At 60.5% G+C, this 18621-nt stretch overlaps 1 protein-coding gene across 43 annotated transcripts; it reads right to left on the reverse strand.

The window, feature by feature from the left end:
* Window positions 1-21: 21 nt before the first annotated feature.
* Window positions 22-18324, reverse strand: ADAM33 (ADAM metallopeptidase domain 33). 43 transcript variants are annotated; one of them, XM_051845241.2, is made up of 22 exons: window positions 16741-18319; window positions 14846-14925; window positions 12550-12626; window positions 10650-10728; window positions 10421-10497; window positions 10156-10345; window positions 9854-9919; window positions 9694-9765; window positions 9413-9579; window positions 9248-9332; window positions 9024-9166; window positions 8504-8681; window positions 8304-8393; window positions 7903-8098; window positions 7686-7794; window positions 7401-7599; window positions 7233-7310; window positions 7033-7141; window positions 6809-6956; window positions 5619-5691; window positions 5360-5484; window positions 3652-5084 (listed from the first exon to the last, which is right to left on the reverse strand). In XM_051845241.2, the coding sequence occupies exons 1-21, from the start codon at window positions 16841-16843 to the stop codon at window positions 5368-5370; spliced, it is 2436 nt and encodes an 811-aa protein (XP_051701201.1). In that variant the 5' UTR covers window positions 16844-18319; the 3' UTR covers window positions 3652-5084; window positions 5360-5367. The 43 variants fall into 43 exon arrangements, 24 of the variants coding, with proteins under 24 accessions (XP_069908135.1, XP_069908139.1, XP_051701198.2 ...); XM_051845239.2 differs by having other exon boundaries at window positions 3652-5087; XM_051845244.2 differs by having other exon boundaries at window positions 5360-5433; window positions 16741-18317.
* Window positions 18325-18621: the final 297 nt, after the last annotated feature.

An 18621-nucleotide genomic window follows, 5' to 3' on the forward strand; every position in this document is an offset into this window, starting at 1 on the left:
ATTTAAACTTATTTGATAGCATGAAAGGGGAAGAAAGGGCTGGCGCTGCGGCTCACTTGGCTAATCCTCTGCCTACGGCGCTGGCACCCCGGGGTCTAGTCCCAGTTAGGGTGCAGGATTCTGTCCCGGTTGCTCCTCTTTCAGTCCAGCTCTCTGCTGTGGCCCGGGAAAGCAGTGGAGGATGGCCCAGGTCCTTGGGCCCTGCGCATGGGAGACCAGGAGGAAGCACCTGGCTCCTGGCTTCGGATCGGCACAGTGCACCAGCCATAGCAGCCATTTGGGGGGTGAACCAACGGAAGGAAGACCTTTCTCTCCGTCTTTCTCTCTCATCGTCTAACTCTGCCTGTCAAAAAAGGGGGGGATGGGTAGAGAGAGCTTCCATCTATTGGTTCACTCCCCAAATGGTCACAACAGCGAGAGCTACGCTAGGCAGAAGCCAGGAACTCCACCTGGGTCTCCCACAGGGTGGCAAGGGACCAAGTATTTAGACCCGGGTGTTGAATGCATTCTGTAAGAGCCGCACTCTGGCTGCCGGTACCGCAGGTATCTGTGCTTTATGATGTGTTGTTTCCTAATTTGTGTCAGGAATGCAGAGGCCACAGCCGGCTTTCTGCTTCGATCACCCTGGGCAGTGGAGCAAAATTCAAGCCACCGTGCCACAGGTTGGGTTTCCTGCCGTCCAAGCCGCCTGGACTCTGGCACCTCAGGGGAGGGAGCAGAAGAGGGGAGGAAACCAGTGGCCGAGCCCAGGCTCCACGATGCAGCACACCTTGTGGATATAGTCACACCTCCCTTCTTTGGGGTGGCGGCCTCAGGCCGGGGGCACATGGAAGAGGTGGCAACAGAGGATCGCATAGAAGAGTGCCAGGGGAAGAAGGGTGGCCCCCGGGCACCCGTGAGCCGCTGGCAGCTGGAAGTCGTGGCTGAGTCAGGCCTGCTTCCAGCCCCCAGCACCACCTTGCTCAGCTCAGTGTCTGGCTGAGCGCCCTCTCCTGGCTTCCAGCCGGTTGGGCACCCCTCACCCTCCTGTAGCTGACCTGATGCGGCTCTGTTCTCCAAATCTCTCTCCTCCTGCTCACCGGGAAGCCACAGATGTGGTGGAATAAGAAGGCTTTGCCAAGATGGCGCTGGCAAGTGATTGTCATTTACTCAGGAAATGGCTTCGGAACCCACCTGGCAACGGAGCCTGCCTGGCAACAGGCAGTGATTGGTTAGGGCATAAACTGTCCTTTGACTGGATTGGCTGCCTTGGCTATATAAGATGCTGTACCAACTGAAATAAACGAGTCTGCAGGCTGCTCCCCTCTGGTTGGCTTTCAGCCCACTTCCTTCCGGGGTCTGTGTGGTGACTCCGCGCCTCTTGCCCTCACTCTGCTTCTCTCAAAATGAATCCACAGCAACACACAGATGGGCCTCTGCCCTCAGGCTGGCATTACTGTCCTACCAGATCTCCAGGAGGCGGGGACACCCAGCTCCTAGCACTCTGAAGGGGCAGCCTGACCTGCCCTAGCTCCTTTGTAGTGGAGTCCCTCAAGGTGGCTCCTGAGGGAGCAGGTGGGAGGGGTGTCAGCCCCCCTCCGTGTCTGAGGTCCCACTTAGGGGAGCGTGTGGGAGGGGTGTCAGCCCCCGCCCTGTGTCTGAGGTCATCCTGAGGGTGTCAGTGTGAGGGGTGTCAGCCCCCATGTCTGAGGTCCTCCTGAGGGTGCAGTGGGAGGGGTGTCAGCCCCCCCTATCTAAGGTCCCCCTGAGGGGAGTGTGTGGGAGGGGTGTCAGCCCCCCACCCACCGTGTCTGAGGTCCTCCTGAGGGTGTGGGTGGGAGGGGTGTCAGCCCCCCCACATCTGAGGTCCTCCTGAGGGGAACGTGTCGGAGGGGTGTTAGCCCTGCCTCGTGTTTGAGGTCCCCCTGAGGGGAGCGTGCAGGAGGGGTGTCAGCTCCCCCCAACCCCGTGTCTGAGGTCGAGGGGAGCATATGGGAGGGGTGTCAGCCACACCCTGTGTCTGAGGTTCTCCTGACGGTGCGGGTGGGAGGTGTGTCAGCCCCTCCATGTCTGAGGTCCCCCTGAGGGTGCGGGTGGGAGGGGTGTCAGCCCACCCTTGTGTCTGAGGTCCTCCTGAGGGTGCGGGTGGAAGGGGTGTCAGCCCCCCACCCCATGTCTGAGGTCCCCCTGAGGGGAGCATGTGGGAGGGGTGTCAGCCCCCCATGTCTAAAGTCCTCCTGAGGGTGCGGGTGGGAGGGGTGTCAGCCCCCCTCCGTGTCTGAGGTCCCCCTGAGGGTGCGGGTGGGAGGGGTGTCAGCCCCCCACCATGTCTGAAGTCCCCCTGAGGTTTCAAGTGGGAGGGGTGTCAGCCTCCCACCCCCCGTATCTGAGGTCCTCCTGATGGTGCCGGTAGGAGGAGTGTCAGCCCCCGCCCCTGTCTGATGTCCTCCTGAGGGTGCAGGTGGGAGGGGTGTCAGCCCCCCCCGCCTCGTGTCTGAGGTCCTCCTGAGGGTGCGGGTGGGAGGGGTGTCAGCCCCCCATGACTGAGGTGCCCCTGAGGGTGCGGGTGGGAGGGGTGTCAGCCCCCCCATGTCTGAGGTCCTCCTGACAGTGCGTGTGGGAGGGGTGTCAGCCCCCCCCCGTGTCTGAGGTCCTCCTGAGGGGAATGTGTGGGAGGGGTGTCAGCCCCCCCCGTCTGAGGTTCTCCTGAGGGTGCAGGTAGGAGGGGTGTCAGCCCCCCCACCGTGTCTGAGGTCCCCCTGAGGGTGCGGGTGGGAGGGGTGTCAGCCCCCGGTTTCTTTTCTCTCTCTATGATGGTTAGCATCTGGGCTGGGACTTTTCGGCTGGGAAAATGTCAGCTGTTGGGGCTGATTCATGACTCTCTGAGTCCACCTCCAACACCTCCTTTTTTGAACCTACACAGGGAACCAATATTTTCGCTGCCTCAGGTGCGTCCCGGGCAACATGCCCTAAAGCCCAATGGAATTAGTCAACCTGCCCAGCCTGACCCATGCTTCCCACCCCACCCTGCCTCGTCCATGCAAACCCGGTTAAGGGTTCCGCCTGAGCCTCACTGCTGCTCCCTTTCACTTGCATCCGCCAACCTGGTGCTTCCCTGTGTGGCTCTGGGTGGCGCACACTGCACCCTGGCTAAGGAGCCATTAGTAATGACTTCACCAAGGACATTAACTTCTTCAAGTCATCAGTCACCTCCCTAACTTAAAGTCGTTAGACAGAGGCTGCTGCTGTGGTGTAGTGGGTGAAACCGCTGCCTGCAATGCCAGCATCCCATATGGGCACCGGTTTAGGTCTCAGCTGCTTCCAATCCAGCTCTCTGCTATGGCCTGAGAAAGCAGTAGAAGATGGTCCTTGGGCCCCTGCACCCATGTGGGAGACCTGGAAAAAGTTCCTGGCTCCTAGCTTCAGATTGGCCCAGCTCTGGCCATTGCAGCCACTTGGGGAGTGAACCAGCAGATGGAAGACCTCTTTCTTTGCCTCTCTATAACTCTGTCTTTCAAATAAATAAATATTAAAAAAAAAGTCCTTAGGCAGCCTTTTGTTGTGGATTTATGGAGAACCTTGATATCTAAAGTGCAAACATCTCCTTTTTCCCATTTTAACTTTTGGGGCTCATCTCAGAGTTTGCTATTCCATATACATTTTAGGTCCAGATCATAAAAAAAACAACATGCTGGGATGTTTATTGGAATTATAATAAATCTGCCAATGGAAGGAGTGAAAGCTGCAAAAATTCTCCAGTTCTTCACACCCCTGGGATAGGATTTCGTTACTGCTCCCGATGAGAGGTGGCATTTTCCCCCATCCCCAGAATCCAACCTGACTTGTGATTTGATTGGGCCAAGAGACCCCCCATGGAAATCGAAGGTGCCAGTCACGTGATCTTGGAAGACCCTGACACAGCAGGGACGTAACTGGGTGACAGGACTGTGACTGATCGTGAACTGAGTTCTGTTTTTCATATTGTGTTCATCATGAATTTTTGCATCAATTCTGACCTTTTAAAATATCGCATTAAGATGGTATTTATCTTGATTACTTTTCTGTGTCCCCTTAAATTTTGCTTCCAAACCAAGTGCCTCACTTGCTCCTCCACATCCTGGACCCGCTCTCTCAGAACCTTCCCCAGCTGTCACGTGAACAAACCTGGGCTAGCCTGCTGGAAAACGAGAGGCACAAGCCCAGCATCCGCTGCCCCAGCCCACAGCCAGCCTGGTCCAGAGCACAGGGGCCTGCCTGCTTGGCAGTTGCCTGCAAACGTGCAGGGGAGCCTGGCTAAGTTGGCCCATTCACAGAACTGTTGTTTTGAGTTACCATGTTTTGGGGTGGTTTTGTAGTACCAGCTGCCTGATACAAAAGCCCACCCTTCAACAACTCTTGCATGAAGCAAGAACAAGAGAATGAGAAGGTCAGGAGACGCAGGCTCAGGGGTTACTGAAACTGGGCATGCTGTCCTAGGCCCAGACTTGAGCTTGAAGTCCTGGTTATTAAGGGAGACTCCAACCCCACCCAAGCCACCAGCCCTATACCCAAAGGGTGCCCCAGGGGCTTCAGGTCATGCACAGAAAGGCTCACAGAGGCCCAAGGGCAACATATCTTCCTTCTGACTTCTAGTCTGTTTCTAAAGTGTCTCCCTCTGTCCCCTCCCATGGGATGGGGCAGGCAGGGTAATGTCTAAGGGCAGGGCTGCAGGAGATGCCCCAGCCTCCACAATCTTGGGGAGGAGGAGGAGGACTAGGGTGGGGGCAAGAGGAGATGGGAAAGAAAAGCCCAAAGAGTTTGCTTCTTTGCTTGTTTGCAGAGGCCAGAGCCCAGGGAAGAGTGGGTGCCATGTGAAATGTGGACCCCAGCAGCCCTCACGGGGTAGGGATACCACTGGATGGACTCTGGTGAGGCTCTTGGGCAGGCCCTCGAGTGGGTGAGGCAGGGCTCAAGTGAGAGCAGACGCTTCCAAGCTGCCTGCAAGTACAGGAGGTCAGCTGACTCGTTGGTCCTGCCCTTGGGAGTCCAAGATCCTGGAGTGGTTAAGAGTCCACACTCAGGAGCCACCTCTCCCCAGAGACTGGATCTTGGCTTCTGGACTTGACCTGCTGAGAATGAGGTGAAAGAGGGAAGAACTGGCTCCAGGCTGCAAATCATGTGATGGGGCGCCCCTGTCCTTAGTGAAGACCAACAACCAGGAAGAGCCCCATCTCCCTCCACCCCCACTCCTGGGGCTTCCAGCATCCTGGTCTCCATAACAACAGCTTCTCCCATAGATTTCATCCAACACCTCAGAGTAGGGAGTAACAAGCTGAGGGATGAAGGGGTGGGAGACTGGGTCATGGGAGTGGGGGGTGTCCTGCATCAGGGCTCCCCCTACCTCGGGGGTCAGGTGGGCCTACATGGCACTGGTCTCTCTGTTGGGCTGTTGGGCTCTGGCAGAGTTCTCACGGCCTGGGAGCAATGACAGAGAGCAAACACAGTGTCCACAGTGGGCGGGAGTCCCTGGGGAAGCGTGGGAGTACAGAAGGCTCAAAGGTGGCTGAGTGCCAAGTGCAGAGGAGGGGCCCTGCCCCATCTGGAAGGGGGCAGAGGCCAAGAGCCTTGCCTCCCCACCCCACCTCCTGTGGCTCACTCACCTGGGGGCTGGGGCTCTCCAGTGGCAGAGGGGCCAACTCCACGGGGTGGTCCTTACCTGGGCCATCTTTGGGCCTGAGCAGGGAGATAAAAGGCCAGGAGGTGGGTCCCTGAGCAGGGCACTTGGGGGCTGCTTCCTTGCAGCATGGCGCCCGGCCCAAGTTCTGCATTCACGGAGTTCCCACCCTGCTCCAAGCCTCTCTCCAGTGGCCTTCCTACTCCCCCTCGAAAGAACCCTGGGTCCCAAGCGCCTCTGGGGAGCTCTGCCCTCCAGGGGCGCTAACACCCTCTCTCTCTCCAGCCCTGACGTGCTCCCCAAAGCTCAGACGCCACCCCACCTCCTGCACCTTCCAGATGTTGGCACCGCTCAGAGGCCTCCCGTGTCCTGCTGCCCTTGCAGCCCGTGTCTCTCTCCCAGCCTTGCCTCGTCCTTTACCATCTCTTCCAGTCACCACTCCCTCAGGAAACCAAGCTGATGATGAGACAGATGCAGCTGCTGCCCCTCTGCAGCGTCCACTCAGGCCAGCGTGCCAAGCTCTGCTCCTTCCTCCTCCCAGCTGGCTGGCCTGCTTGTGCCCTGTCCCCATCTCCAGCCCAAACTGTGTCCTCTCCCTCAGCTTGCACTGAACCTTCTCAAGACCAGAGGAGGGGGATAGCCTCAGCTGGCCATGCTTAGTGTCATGTGACTGCTTCCCCCCACCCCACCCAGGACACAGAGAACTGGGACAGTGCCAGGCCTCTGGCCAGGGCAGCACCAGTGCCATAGCTGACCAGTGGTGTGGAGTGCAAAGATGTGCTGGGCACAGCCTTGGGGGATGTGAGGGGGTGACAGGAGTGATTAGGGCAGAAGCAGCAGGGGGCTGAGAACTCAGGACACAGAGAGGCTGAAGAGGCCTCTGGGCTCAGCAGAGCTGTGGAAAAATAGGGCAAAGTCAAGGGTGAGGCAGGACCTGGCTGGAGAAACCAGGAGACGTGTGATGGGGGTGGGGCCGTTCCTGAGTGCAGCCTCAGCTCCCTCCAGGCCATCCGGCTGTCACTCAAGGCTCCTTTCCACTGCCAGGGCAGCAGCGTTCTCTGCACCTGGGGCAAGCAGCTGCAACCCGTCCCAGCTCCTCACAACCCCTCAGAGCCCAGAGGAGTAACAGATGTGGACGAGGGCCCAGAGAGAGAGGAATCTGAACTCCGAGCCTACCCACTACACGAGGGGTCCCTCCTGCAGCCCCAGGGGCGTCGCTGGTGACGGGACACTGGGAGCCGGTAGCAGCACCAGGCCAGGCCGGCCCCGGGAAGCAGAGGCAGCAGGAAGCTGAGGACCATGGCCAGCAGGAAGGCATCGCCATCTGCAGAGGACAGGGCTGCTGAGCCCTGAGCAGGTGTACCATTGGCCTCCTGCCCACAAGCCCCCCCGAGACACACGTCCAGCCTGCAAAGGGCCGCTGTCCACGCTGCCACCAAAGCCTGGCTTGTCGCAGAATGGGGGAGCCCAGCCCAGAGTACAGTGGCAGTTATGGTTGCTGTTGCAAACCTGCAGAGGAAGAGGGGAAGGGAGGGAGGGTGGTGTGGGAATCCCACTCCTCCCCCACTGCGGTCATGCCCCCACCCCTGGTGCTACCCACCCCACGCCCGTGGCAGGTAGGCAGGCAGCGCTGCAGCTCCTGGAAGGTGATGTTCTGGCAGTGCCTGTCCTGGCACACCTGTGGGTAGAGTGCCCATTGGGCAGTGAGGGCGGACACTGAGCCTGCCGGACTCAAGCGGCAAGGAGGGGGTCAAGTGGCAGGGCTCACCATCCTAGGTCCACACTGAGTGCCTGGCTCTACCAAGCCCAAGTCCAGCAAGTCCAGTTGGGCATCAGGGGGCACAAAGACTCCCTGGCAAGTCAACTCGCTGCCCTCCAGGTGAACGGTGGAGTCCACGGGCACCGTGTTGGGGGGGAGTTGCCTTGGCTCCCCACCCTGGCACTGCAGCTTCCCGCATAGAGCATCCCTGCGTGGTGGAAGGCAGGTCAGCAGCGCCCTTCCCCGCCCGCCCCACTGACCGGAAGCCTCAGTTCCCTCGGCCCCACTCCCCACCTCTGTGCACAAGGCATGAAGCTGGCCTCCCCATCCTGGCCGCAGTTCCCATGGGCGTCTCCTGCCGAGTTCACGACCTGGAAACAGGCCTCCGGGGCTGCACGGGAGCCTAGGAAGCAGGCGCTGGGCTGGAATTAGCTCGCGCGTCTACCCCACAGTAGAAAACTAGGCAGCCAGGAGGTAGGTGCCGGGTGCAGGAGCGCGCGCGTGGACTCACCAGGCCCCCAGAGCTGCTGGCACTGCTGCTCTAGCGTGGGACAGGCGCCGTCGCGACAGTAGCCGTGGCCCCCGGCGCAGGGTGAGCCATCGAGGAGGTAAACGTCGGGGGGACAGTGCGGAGAAGAGCCCGTGCAGAACTCCGGGAGGTCACAGTCGCCCGCAGCCGCGCGGCACAGCGTGCCTGCCGGCTTCAACTGCGCAGGTCAGCCGGTTAGGTAAGGGCAGAGGCAGACAGTGGGATCCACGGCGACAGCGCAACCCAGGAGTGGGGGAGTCGGGTTGGAGAGCCAGCAGACCACGCACAGCGCGGAACCAGCGCCCAGCAGGGGCCGGAAGACACCCATCAGCCCAGACCAACCAGGCCCCCAGCCCTCACCCACGAGTCTCCTACGCCCTCACCAGGCAGCGCGCGCAGCAGTCCCCGTGGGCGCACTCTGCCCCGGCACGCAGCGAACAGTTGTGAGCGAAGCAGCAGGGTCCGGAGCACTCCTGGCGCCAGAAAGGAACAGGTGAGGTCGCAGCGCCCCGGATCTCAGGGAAGGGAGGGGAGCGAGTGGGGGTCAGCCTTGGTCGCCCGAGGCCCGACAGAAGGACCTGACCTGGCCGGAGCCACAGTCACACTCCTCGCCCGCCTCCACGAATCCGTTGCCGCAGCGAGCGGGTGGCGCCGGGAGCCCGCGTTCCGGGGCGTCGGAAAGGCACGCGCCGCCCCCCTTGCGGAAGAAGGCACGCAGCTGGCGGCGGCTGCAGGCGCTGAACACGCGCGGGAACGGGTGCCTGGGGACGCGGGGAGAGCGTCGGGCGCGCAGGGAACACCACCAAGACCTCCGGCCTTCAATTCCCGCGCGTACACTGGCCACGCAGCCGCCAGAGAGCCGGGAGACAGGAAGTGGCCCGTGGGAGGCCCCGCAGCTCAGGCCGGTATGGGGTGGAATTGCGACTCCTGGCCTCGGGGCAATCTCCCCAGGTTGTGCTGAAAGTAACTCGCTCCACCTGCGTTTGCTGTGGTTAAGCCTCAGCATAACCTAAGGGCAGGTACTGTTACATGCCCATTCTACAGTGCCCGCAGCTCCCTTCGCCCCGTTCCTGCAGCCCCTGTCCCGGTGCCCACGCACGTACCCCGTGGCCGCTGCCATGACGCAGCCGCCCCGCTCTCCCGCGGCCTCTACGCAGCAGCCGTCTGGGTCATGGCTGAGGCCAAGGCTGTGGCCAATCTCGTGGGCCATGGTGGCTGCAGCGCCAATGGGGAGCTCCGAGTGGTCCTGGGAGGCCAGGGAGGGGGGGCGGTCACCAAGGGCCACGAGGTCCCCGCAGCAGCCCCACTCAGTCCCCGTGGAGCTCACCCTGCTCACGCCTCCGGAGCTCTCGGCGCGACACATGCCCTCGACAGGTGCCAGGCCCACAGTGGCCCCGCGGAAGGCGCGGCCCCTGGGGGCAGAGCACGGTGTGACCCGGACAGCTGGGGCTCCCCTCCCGCTGGAGACCGCGCTGGGGTCAGAGGCACCCACGTGAGCAGCTGTGCAGAGTCGTGCGGCCGCCGTGCCCAGAGGCCCCGGCGCCACCGCAGGAAGGCCCAGAGCGTGGCGTTGGCATCTGGCGTGACGCGGCTCTGGTCCTGCTCAGTCCACACTTCCAGGCCGGTCAGCACCACCTGAATGTCCAAGGTCCTGAGAATCTGAGAGCCGGGCAGGGCTGGAGTCAAGCACAGGTGCCCTCCAGAGCTGCACCTCTGCTCCCCTTGCCCCTGCCACGCCCTGTGCAATCTGCCCTCTCTTCCTGTGTCCCCAACCTGGTCCACATAATTGGCCACCTCCAGGAGACGCTGTTTGGTGTGGTTCAAGTTCCTGTGCTGGATCAAGAACTGGGAAGGCAGGAATACCTGTGGTGAGGGGCAGACCGGACCTCCAGCCCAGGCCCTGCCAACCCCCCTGCCCAGAGCCGCTGCTCACCAGTGTGTGATCAGCCACTAAATACAGCTCCAGGTACCTCCGGCCCCTGGGGACCCTGCGCCGCTCCTGTGCAGGGGAGAAGAAGGGAGACCCTGAGAGGCAGGCTGCTGGGCGCAGGCGCTCTCCCATCAAACCCAATTCCCAGAGAGAATAGCTTTACAGTGTTGCTAGAATTGGCTTCTTCAGTCTCTGCTTAAAACTACCAGCAAGGCAGACCCCAGGCTGGGGCCTGCATTCCCATCTCTTCCCCTCCCTGTGTGGGCCATGGATACTCCCACTCCCACCCGGTCCACGCCCCTGACCCTGCTCGGGGGGGCACGAGGGCGGCTGGCCATGTCCCCGTTCTCCTGGGGGTCCCTGTGGCCACAGGCCCCTTTCCAGGTGAGCAGCTGCTGGAGCCTGAAGATCCTATGGGTGAAGAAGTCGTTGGAGTCCCCAGGAGTTCCCGGCCGCAGGTAATAGGTGGTATTGCTGCTGAGCTGGATCAGGCCGCTAGGGTGCAGAGGAGGGAGTGAGGGCGCTCTTGCCGAAGCCCCTGGGCCACCCCCCTCCCCCCAGACACCTCACCTCATCCCGGAGCAAGTGCTGAGGACGACCCAGGAGCCGGGGAAGCCCCTCACGTGCCCGTGGTAGTGGCAGTGATCCTGGGGAGGAAAGGACCCGGCCCCAGGTCTCAGCCAGCACTGAAGTGGCAGGGGTAAGAGCAAGGGCATGGTGGGGAGTGGGGCAGGAATAGTGTGGGGGTGCCTGCCCCAGCACCTCCCACCCTGTCTCAGGGCCCGTGCAAGTATCTCACCGTGTGGCTGGGGACTAGCACCACCGGCTGACCGTCTGGACTGTAGTGGGTTTCTGTGTATCCGGGGGCCAGCAGCCTGCTGGGAGTGGGGTTACAGGAGTCACATAATTCAGGCCACCTCTTCCTGGATGCCTTCCAGCCTTCCTCCCTGAATGCTAACTAAGCAGCTCTCTGAGTGAAGTCCCCAGAGTACCTCAGCTCAAAGAAACCTGGCGCTAGAGGGAGACGGTGAGGGTCAGGAAGGAGCCTTCATGATGGCTCAGATGTGGGAATTGGGAGGCTGAGAAGCAGTGGGGAGGAAGACAGGAAGGGTTGGTGCCCGTCAGAGGCCTGCGGCAGGCAGCTGGAGCCTCGGGGGTGGGGGGACTCAGAGACACTGCCAAGAGAGTGGAAGTGGAGTAAACCCCCTTGGTATGCCTGCCTGCTGCAGGGCATCTGGTCAACCCCTCACCCTCTCCTACCGCAAGTCCTTCCAGTCTCCGGCCTCTCAGTCTTGGGGTCCACCCCTTCCCTCCGCCTCTGTCCAGTAGCATGCACTCCCTGCTTCCTCAGGAAACAGAACAGCACCTGCCCACCTGAGCAGAGATCTCCATCCCCCTCTATCCAGACACCTCCCAGTAATGACTCCATCTTTGGGCTCCATCTCCCTGGGATCCTTCCCACCAGGTCAGAGCTTTTTTCTTTCCGGAAAACCCTTGACCCCCAACTTCACCTGAGCTTCTTTACCTCCACACCCCCCGCCAAGGCCCAGGCATCCTCTGACCTTCTCCAGCTCTGCTCCTCCACTGCCCATGTCTGCACAACCCATGGGGCAGGTGGCAGGGTCACTTCACTTAATGGGTAGGGGTGGCGAACCCCAGAGGGGCAGTGGTTAGGCGCAGTGGGAGGAGAGTTAGTTTGCAGTGCATGGGACCCCAGAGGGAGAATAACCTACACAGACAGTGCTCACAGCAGTGGCCGCAGGAAGCGAGCTCTCTAGGAGTAATACCTATGGATGACACAGTCTAGAAAGCTCCAAGACCCTTGGAGCTTGGGGCAGCATTGGCCTAGCAATTGAGATGCTGGTTAGGACACCTGCATCCCACATTGGAGTGCCTGGGTTCAATTCCCGGCTCTGGCTCCTGATTCCAGCTTCCTAGTGCAAACCCTAGAAGCAGTAGTGACTATTCAAGTAGTTGGGTCCCTCCCACCTATGTGGAAGACCTGGTTCAAGTTCTGGGCTCTTGATTTCAATGTAGCCCAGCCTTGGCTGTTGTGGGCATTTGGGGAGTAAACTACAAGATAGGAGTGCTCACTTGATCTCTTTCTCTCCCCACTTTCACTACCTTTTAGATAAATAAGAAAGTTTTAACTCCCCACACTCTGTCTTGGACACTCACCCCACCCAACCCAGGGCATCATCCTGAGCTATTCTGGCTGCCCATTCACCAGCTCAAAATCTCTGGCTCCACCCCATCCAGGACACTCAGAGCTAAACTGTTCTTTTGAGATCTGGCCCTCTTGGCTCTCCTGGAGTTCACTTCCACCTGCCCCCTTCCCTGCTGATGGCGACCTTCCAGGCAGGTGGCCCCAATTGTGTCTGCAATCTTATCTAGGATTCTCCTTTGACGCAGCAGATCCTGTGAACTGCCACTAGGTGGCGTCACTCGCCTCCAGTACAGAGTTGACAGGATGCTGCTGCCGTTGGGAGGAGGGATGTGCTCCACAGTGAGGTTGATCCTGCCTCAACAGTCATTCCATCTTCCAGGGGCCATCATGACTCCCTGTCACCTGCACTCCTCGTAGGGCCCTCCCGCCATGCAGTCTCCTTTATGGGTCCAAATTGGTCCTGTTCCCAGCACTGATCCATTCCAGAGAGAGGCTCTCTGGGCTCCCAGCCCCACCCCAGCCTGGTACTCACTGGTTCTTATGCAGCTCAAGCAGGAGCTCCTGACCTTCAGCCTCCAAGGTCATTAACCCTGCATCCAGTGTCGAGACCTGGCCAAGAAGGGGTGTGGGGCTGAGATGGGGGCCTCCAGGCTTCCTGCCTGCAGGGAGCTGGGGGGATGTAGAGCTGGCTGGCGAGGGGGTTCAAGAGCAGACCATGGCCTGGGGATGGTGGCAGGCAGCAGGCCCCCTATGGACCAGCACATGCCAAGATGGTCCCAAACTCAGATTTGTGCTGACAACAGCTGCCTGCCGGGGGCACACCCCATCCTCCCTAGAGATGAGGGCTCCCAGGAAGGCACCTGCTTTGCTGTGGTCATGGGCTCTCCGTCCTCTTTCAGGCCTGGAAGGGGCACGAGAGTCAGGGGAGGGTGGTAGCGTCGAGAGGACATTTTAGGGGCCTTGGGTAGCCATCCTGTGGGCCTCCTCACAGCCTCTGTGCCATATAGGGGCTTGTTTTTGTGTCTGCCTTCAGTCCCTGTAGAATGTAGACTGCATTCCTCCAACTGCAGTTCTGGAAAACCCCCCCTCCCATCCACCACGTGGTCCTTGGCTTCCCACAGGCCCATCCTACACCTGCTTCCCTGAGCTCATGGGGTAAACATGGAACCCATCCCAAGCCAAGAGAAAGTGCTGGTCATCAGATGGATGTCAGGAAGGCTGGCTCAGCCCACAGCCCTTTTCTCCCCCAGCCTCATGCCTCTCTCACCCTGTGAGAATACCCCATCTTCTCCCCACCTTTGACCCCTGAGCCTGGCTGGAGGCCCGGAGTTGGAGCTGACCCAGTAGCTTCCTAGGGGAAGGGCACTGTATCCTCAGAATGTTTGCTCCCCCACCCTGAAAGTTATTCCCCTTTTATCCGTAAATGCACTGGGTTAGGGCCCTGGCCAAGGGACTCAGAGTCTTGGCAGGGGTGAGGGGGTGAGGGGGATGTTTCTCGGCAGGTGGGGAGCAGGCAGCCCTCGCTTCCCCAGCCATGGACCCTGCAAGGCCCCAAACATGAGCTCATGTGGCTGGAATGCTGCCTGCTTTATTGGGAGAAGTGTGGGGCCCAGATGGAAGGCCACACGAAGGCTCTGTCCCCCTGGGGCCCTGCTGCCTTCACTTCTTGCTTCCCTGGAGGGCCTGCCCCTCAGTGTGTCCCCAGCCCATCCCGGAGCAGGAGTGCCTCCTGCCTGCTGGACAGCACACCTGCTCTCAGCTGTCCTCTGCCCTATCTTGGCAGGAGCAGAGCCCATGTAGGATTGCCCACCTTGGTCACAGCCCAGGGGAGTAGGGCCACCATCAGGGTGACCCCACTGTGGCTCACCCAGGAAGTTGGAGAACAGTCTCAAAGCTCAGGCCAGCACTGTGGGGCCAGCTGGGTGGGGCCCCCAAGGGTCCAGGGGTTTTCAGGGAGGGTCCTGGGTCCTGGGAAAGCCCTCAGGGTACTTGCCTGCCTTTCTTCACTGGGATTGGAAAATGGGGGGGCGGGGGGGCTCTTGCCTGGCAGCCCTCTGTGTGTGTCTGGGCTTGGCCAATGGTTTGAAGCCTTTCAGGTTTTAGCAGGTCTCAGGTTCCCGCCTGAAGAGCTGTGGGGCCACAGGCAATCTCCCCAACCTCTCTGGGCTTCTGCCCTCATGGGAACGGGGCGTAGAGAGGCCGCTGGCCTCTTGGTTTGCAGCGCAGATGCTGCAGTGCAATCAGATGGGGCGTGGCTGTTATGGAAATGGGTGATGACAGGCAGTACTTGGGAGGAGGCTGGGGCCGAGTGTCCTGGAGAACACAAATGGGGTGCGCTTCCATCGGGGGGGCATCAAGAGAGTGACTGCTGCCCCCCAAGCCAGAGTGGATTCCACATGAGCCAATGAGGCCAAGGTTTCTGGCCCCTCAATGGTAGGGCCCTGGGAGAGACGGCATTGTGTTCATAGGACAACGTGTTCACATGCCCTGGTAAACTTGGTGAAAGGAAGATATTTTGGTGTTTTCTGAAAAGGGCTCCTAAAAGCTTCAGGCCCCACGGCTCTGCCTGGTGGGGGTAGGGGCAGCCTGGATTATCCGGGGAGGGAGCCGAAAATAACTTCCATGTGGACAGGCTCACGAGAGCAAGCTGTGTGTCTCCCTGCCCCCGCCTGCCCACCCAGTATGTGTCTATGGCGGGGGGGGGGGGGGGGGGATAAAGGAGTAGTGCCTTGGTGGCTCTGGGGACCCCAGCAAAACAGCCAACTGCAGTGTGGGGACGGACGAAAGGGCAGAAGGCCCTGGGGGAGGATGAGCGATATTGCACTGACCGGTTCTTTCAGGGTGATCACCTGCCCGGGTCGTCCATCCAGGACCCAACCAGGGGTGGCTGGCTCTCCAGGGGTGTATCCTAGGGTGAGGACAGAGCACAGGGTGAGGGGCATCAGCAGGAGAACGGGAGGCCCCGAGAGGAAGGGACCATCCTCACCTGCGTGGGCATAGCCTGGAGAGGGCATCTTTAGAATGAAGGAGCCACCAGGAAGTGGCAGGAGGGAGACGAAGGGGCCTGGGTAGGCACAGCTTATCTGGGGACATAGAAGCTTTGGGGTGGGGGGGAATCAGGCTTGAGGTCAGAGGTCATAAGGGAGAGGCCAAGGCCCCCTATGTAGAGGGGAAGCGAAAGGGGAGGCTGGCCCGGATATTTTTAGACTGGGTAGCAGATGCCTTCGGGATGAGAGCTGTGGAGAAAGGCTGCCGGCATCGTCCCCCTGGGCTGAGACAAACAACAGCCAGATGGTGTCAGGGGAGGCCCACCTTGCCTGGAGCTCCCTCCAGGCCTTCCCATGGGGGTGGAAGGGGGGGCGGGTTCCTGGGGGCCCTGGCCCAGAACCACCCCCTTCTTGTCTTGCTGGGGGACACAGCCTCGTGCTCCCAGGCCGGCTGGTCTAAGGGGGGCTTAGGAGGAGTCCCCGAGCTGAGCATTACTCAGAGGGCGCCTGGAATGTTCCCCTGGAATGCGTCCCTCCCCACGCCGGCCCCAGCAGCTCTTCCCCAGGCCTGCCCAGGAAGCCTGGCCCCAGTCCTTCCCGGGGCTGACAGCCGTTAGGGATGGCTCAGCTTCTCCTTTTCCTCCCGCGCCTGCTGTCCAAGACCCCAGCACCAAAGACCTGGGAGAGCAGCAGCTCCAGCAGGGGCCAAGTGCCCAGAGAAGCCCTCCTTAATTGGATGAACTGAATTGCCAAAGAGGCAGATGAGGGAGGAGGCAGGAGGGTGAAGAAGCCGGTGTGGGGAGGGTTCTGGGTAGGCCCGGGGGAGGGGGAGGGGCAGGTCTCAGAGAGGACTTAACTGGGTGCGGAGGACCAAGCCTTGCTTGAGCTGCTCTGCCCATGGCCCTGCACTCACCTGCTGGTCACTGGCACCTTGATGAGGGGCAGGGATGGAGCTATGGTCATAGGGAGCCGTCTGGTGTTGGGAGACATAGAGCCCCTCTTTCCCAGGGGTTCTCTCCCCCTCCCCCTCTGTAGCTCTGAGTGAAGGTAGCAGTAGAAGATCTAGGAATGGCTCCAAAGGCATGCCAGCTGTCATCCCTCCCTGTGGGTCACAGGGCTGTGGAGGCCACAGCCCCCAGGCTGCCCAGCCCAGCTCTGATGGAGGCCCCACAGTCCCCTCGCCAGTCGTGAGCTGTACAGGACCGGGTGGATCTTTGCTCCCACTAGGACAGGGAGGGTGCACTGGCAAGAGTCCTCCCCCAGGCACTGCTCGACATCCAGTCTGACCAAAGAAGGCAGCGATATAACAGTCCATACATGGCCCAAGGCCCTGGAGCAGGCAGGATGTGAGCTTGGGGCAGGGGTCCCCCACAGGCCTGGAGCCTGAGGGCAGGGCAGAGATTGTAGAGAACACAGAGGCTTCCTGGAAGAGGGAGACCCGCTGAGCCCTAGGCTGGGGGCTGGGAGGAAGTGAGGGCTTGGGGGGGGGGGGTGCTGGGGAGGATGGGTTATGCCCTGACACAGGGTGGCACCAGGGCCCGCCCTTGCCCAGTGCCAGTGTCTGTACCCACTCAAATCATCCCTGGTCTTCCTGGCCATGCTATGGGAGGTGGGTAGGGGCTCTCAGACCCTCCATCTGCTGCCAGGGCTCAGAGTGGAACCCTCTGGAACACCACCATCATCACCACCACCTAGCCTCACCCGCCCCTCGGGGTGCACCCTAGCCCCCACCTCACCTTGAAGCACCCGGGCGCCCGGCACCAGCCTCAGGAGCAGCAGTAGCAACAGCGGCAGCAGCAGCACCGGCAACCCCCAGGCTCTCTGGAAGCCCCTGCCCATGGCTGCGAGCGCCTGGACCGCCGAGCTTCGGCTCTCGGCTGCCGGCTCAGCTCCGCCCTAGCCGGATCGCGGCGGACTCACGTCCCGCGCAGCCCGGGGCCGCCGCCTCCGGACCCTCTGCGTCCCCAGCCCGGCCCGCAGCCCCTCCCCCAGCCCAGACCCTGGCCGGCAGGGGCGACCTCCCCGGGCCGCAGCGCCCGTCGAGGGGAGAGAGCCGGGTCGGGGCGGGGTAGGGCGTGAGTCCAGCCCGCGCCGTCCCGCCCCGTCAGTCTCCATAGCCCCGCGTGGCGCTGCAGGGTGGGGCCGGGGCGGGAACCGCAGGGAAGGTCCTGGGCCGTGGCGGACGAGGGGCGGGTGGACGGAGATGGCGGTCGGGCTCCACCTGTCGCGTTGGATCTGCCCAGGGATCGACCCGCGGAGGCCTCCTGGGCAACCTCTGTCCGCGCCTGGCGCAGAGACGGCCGCGCGGGGGTCCCAGAGGGGAGGGAGGGAAGTGGCAGGCAGGTGTGGCCGCCGGCCAATCGCGGGCCAGCCTAGGGCGAGGGGATGCCGTGGTCTTCTGTGCCGCAAAGGTGAAGTGGTGGCTGGACACAAGGTGAGGGGCAGCCCTTGGTCCCCAGCCTGACCAGAGGGTGCAGGTGCACGAAGTCGTGGACTCTCCGGCCCCAGTAGCACGTTTCTGGTTTTGAAGATTTGTTTGGGTACTAGATATAAATAGGGAGGGATGCTAATTTTTATTTGAGAGGCATAGGGCTCCCATCTGCTGGTTCACTCTCCAGATCCACACGACTGGGACTCAATCCAGGTCTCCCCTGTGTGGCAGGGATCCGTGTACCCGAGCCAGCATGGTGTCTCCCAGTGTGTGTGTTAGCAGGACGCTGGAATCAGGAGTGGAGCTGGGAGGAAAAAATCTTAACTGCTGTTCTAACGACCAGGTCAAACAGCCACCCATGTTCTCTTATTAACATTTTTTTTTCCTGCAGCTTGCTTTTTTCCCTTAATATACCTTGGATATTATTGCATTTAGAGAGTCCTGAGTATTGTTACTCTTATGCTTATTCGTATTATTATTTTAGGCTTGCACATCAACTTTATGAAGGCATAATTTACATACAATGATCTTATTTAAAAATGCACAGTTAGATGAGTTCTGATAACCGTGTATACTGGTGTAGCTGTTACCATAATCGAGGTTAAAATTTTTGGGAGTGGACTTCTAGCCTTGCAGCTAAGACACTGGAGCCCCACATCAGAGTACCTGGGTTCAATTCCCGCTCCTTACTCCAGCATTCCTATTAAGGCAGAGGCTGGGAGGCAGCACTGATGAATTAAGTAATTGTATCCCTGCCAGCCACATGGGGCACTTGGATTGATCCCCAGCTGTTTAGGGAGTGGGGAGTGAACTAGTAGATGGGAGCTCTTGGGGCCAGCACCGTGGCTCACTTGGTTGATCCTCTGCCTGCGGCGCTGGCATCCCATACAGGTGCCAGATTCTAGTCCCGGTTGCTCCTCTTCCAGTCCAGCTCTCTGCTGTGGCCCAGGAGGGCAGTGGAGGATGGCCTAAGTGCTTGGGCTCCTGCACCCACATGGGAGACCCGGAAGAGACACCTGGCTCCTGGCTTCGGATCAGCGCAGTGCTGGCCATGGCGGCCATTTGGGGAGTGAACCAATGGAGGGAAGACCTTTCTCTCTGTCTCTCTCTCTCTCTCACTGTCTATAACTCTGTCAAATTAAAAAAAAAAAAAAAGAAAAAAAAAGATGGGAGCTCTTTATTTCTC

The sequence above is a fragment of the Oryctolagus cuniculus genome, chromosome 11 (assembly GCF_964237555.1).
Source record: "Oryctolagus cuniculus chromosome 11, mOryCun1.1, whole genome shotgun sequence".
Classification (NCBI taxonomy): Eukaryota; Metazoa; Chordata; class Mammalia; order Lagomorpha; family Leporidae; genus Oryctolagus; species Oryctolagus cuniculus.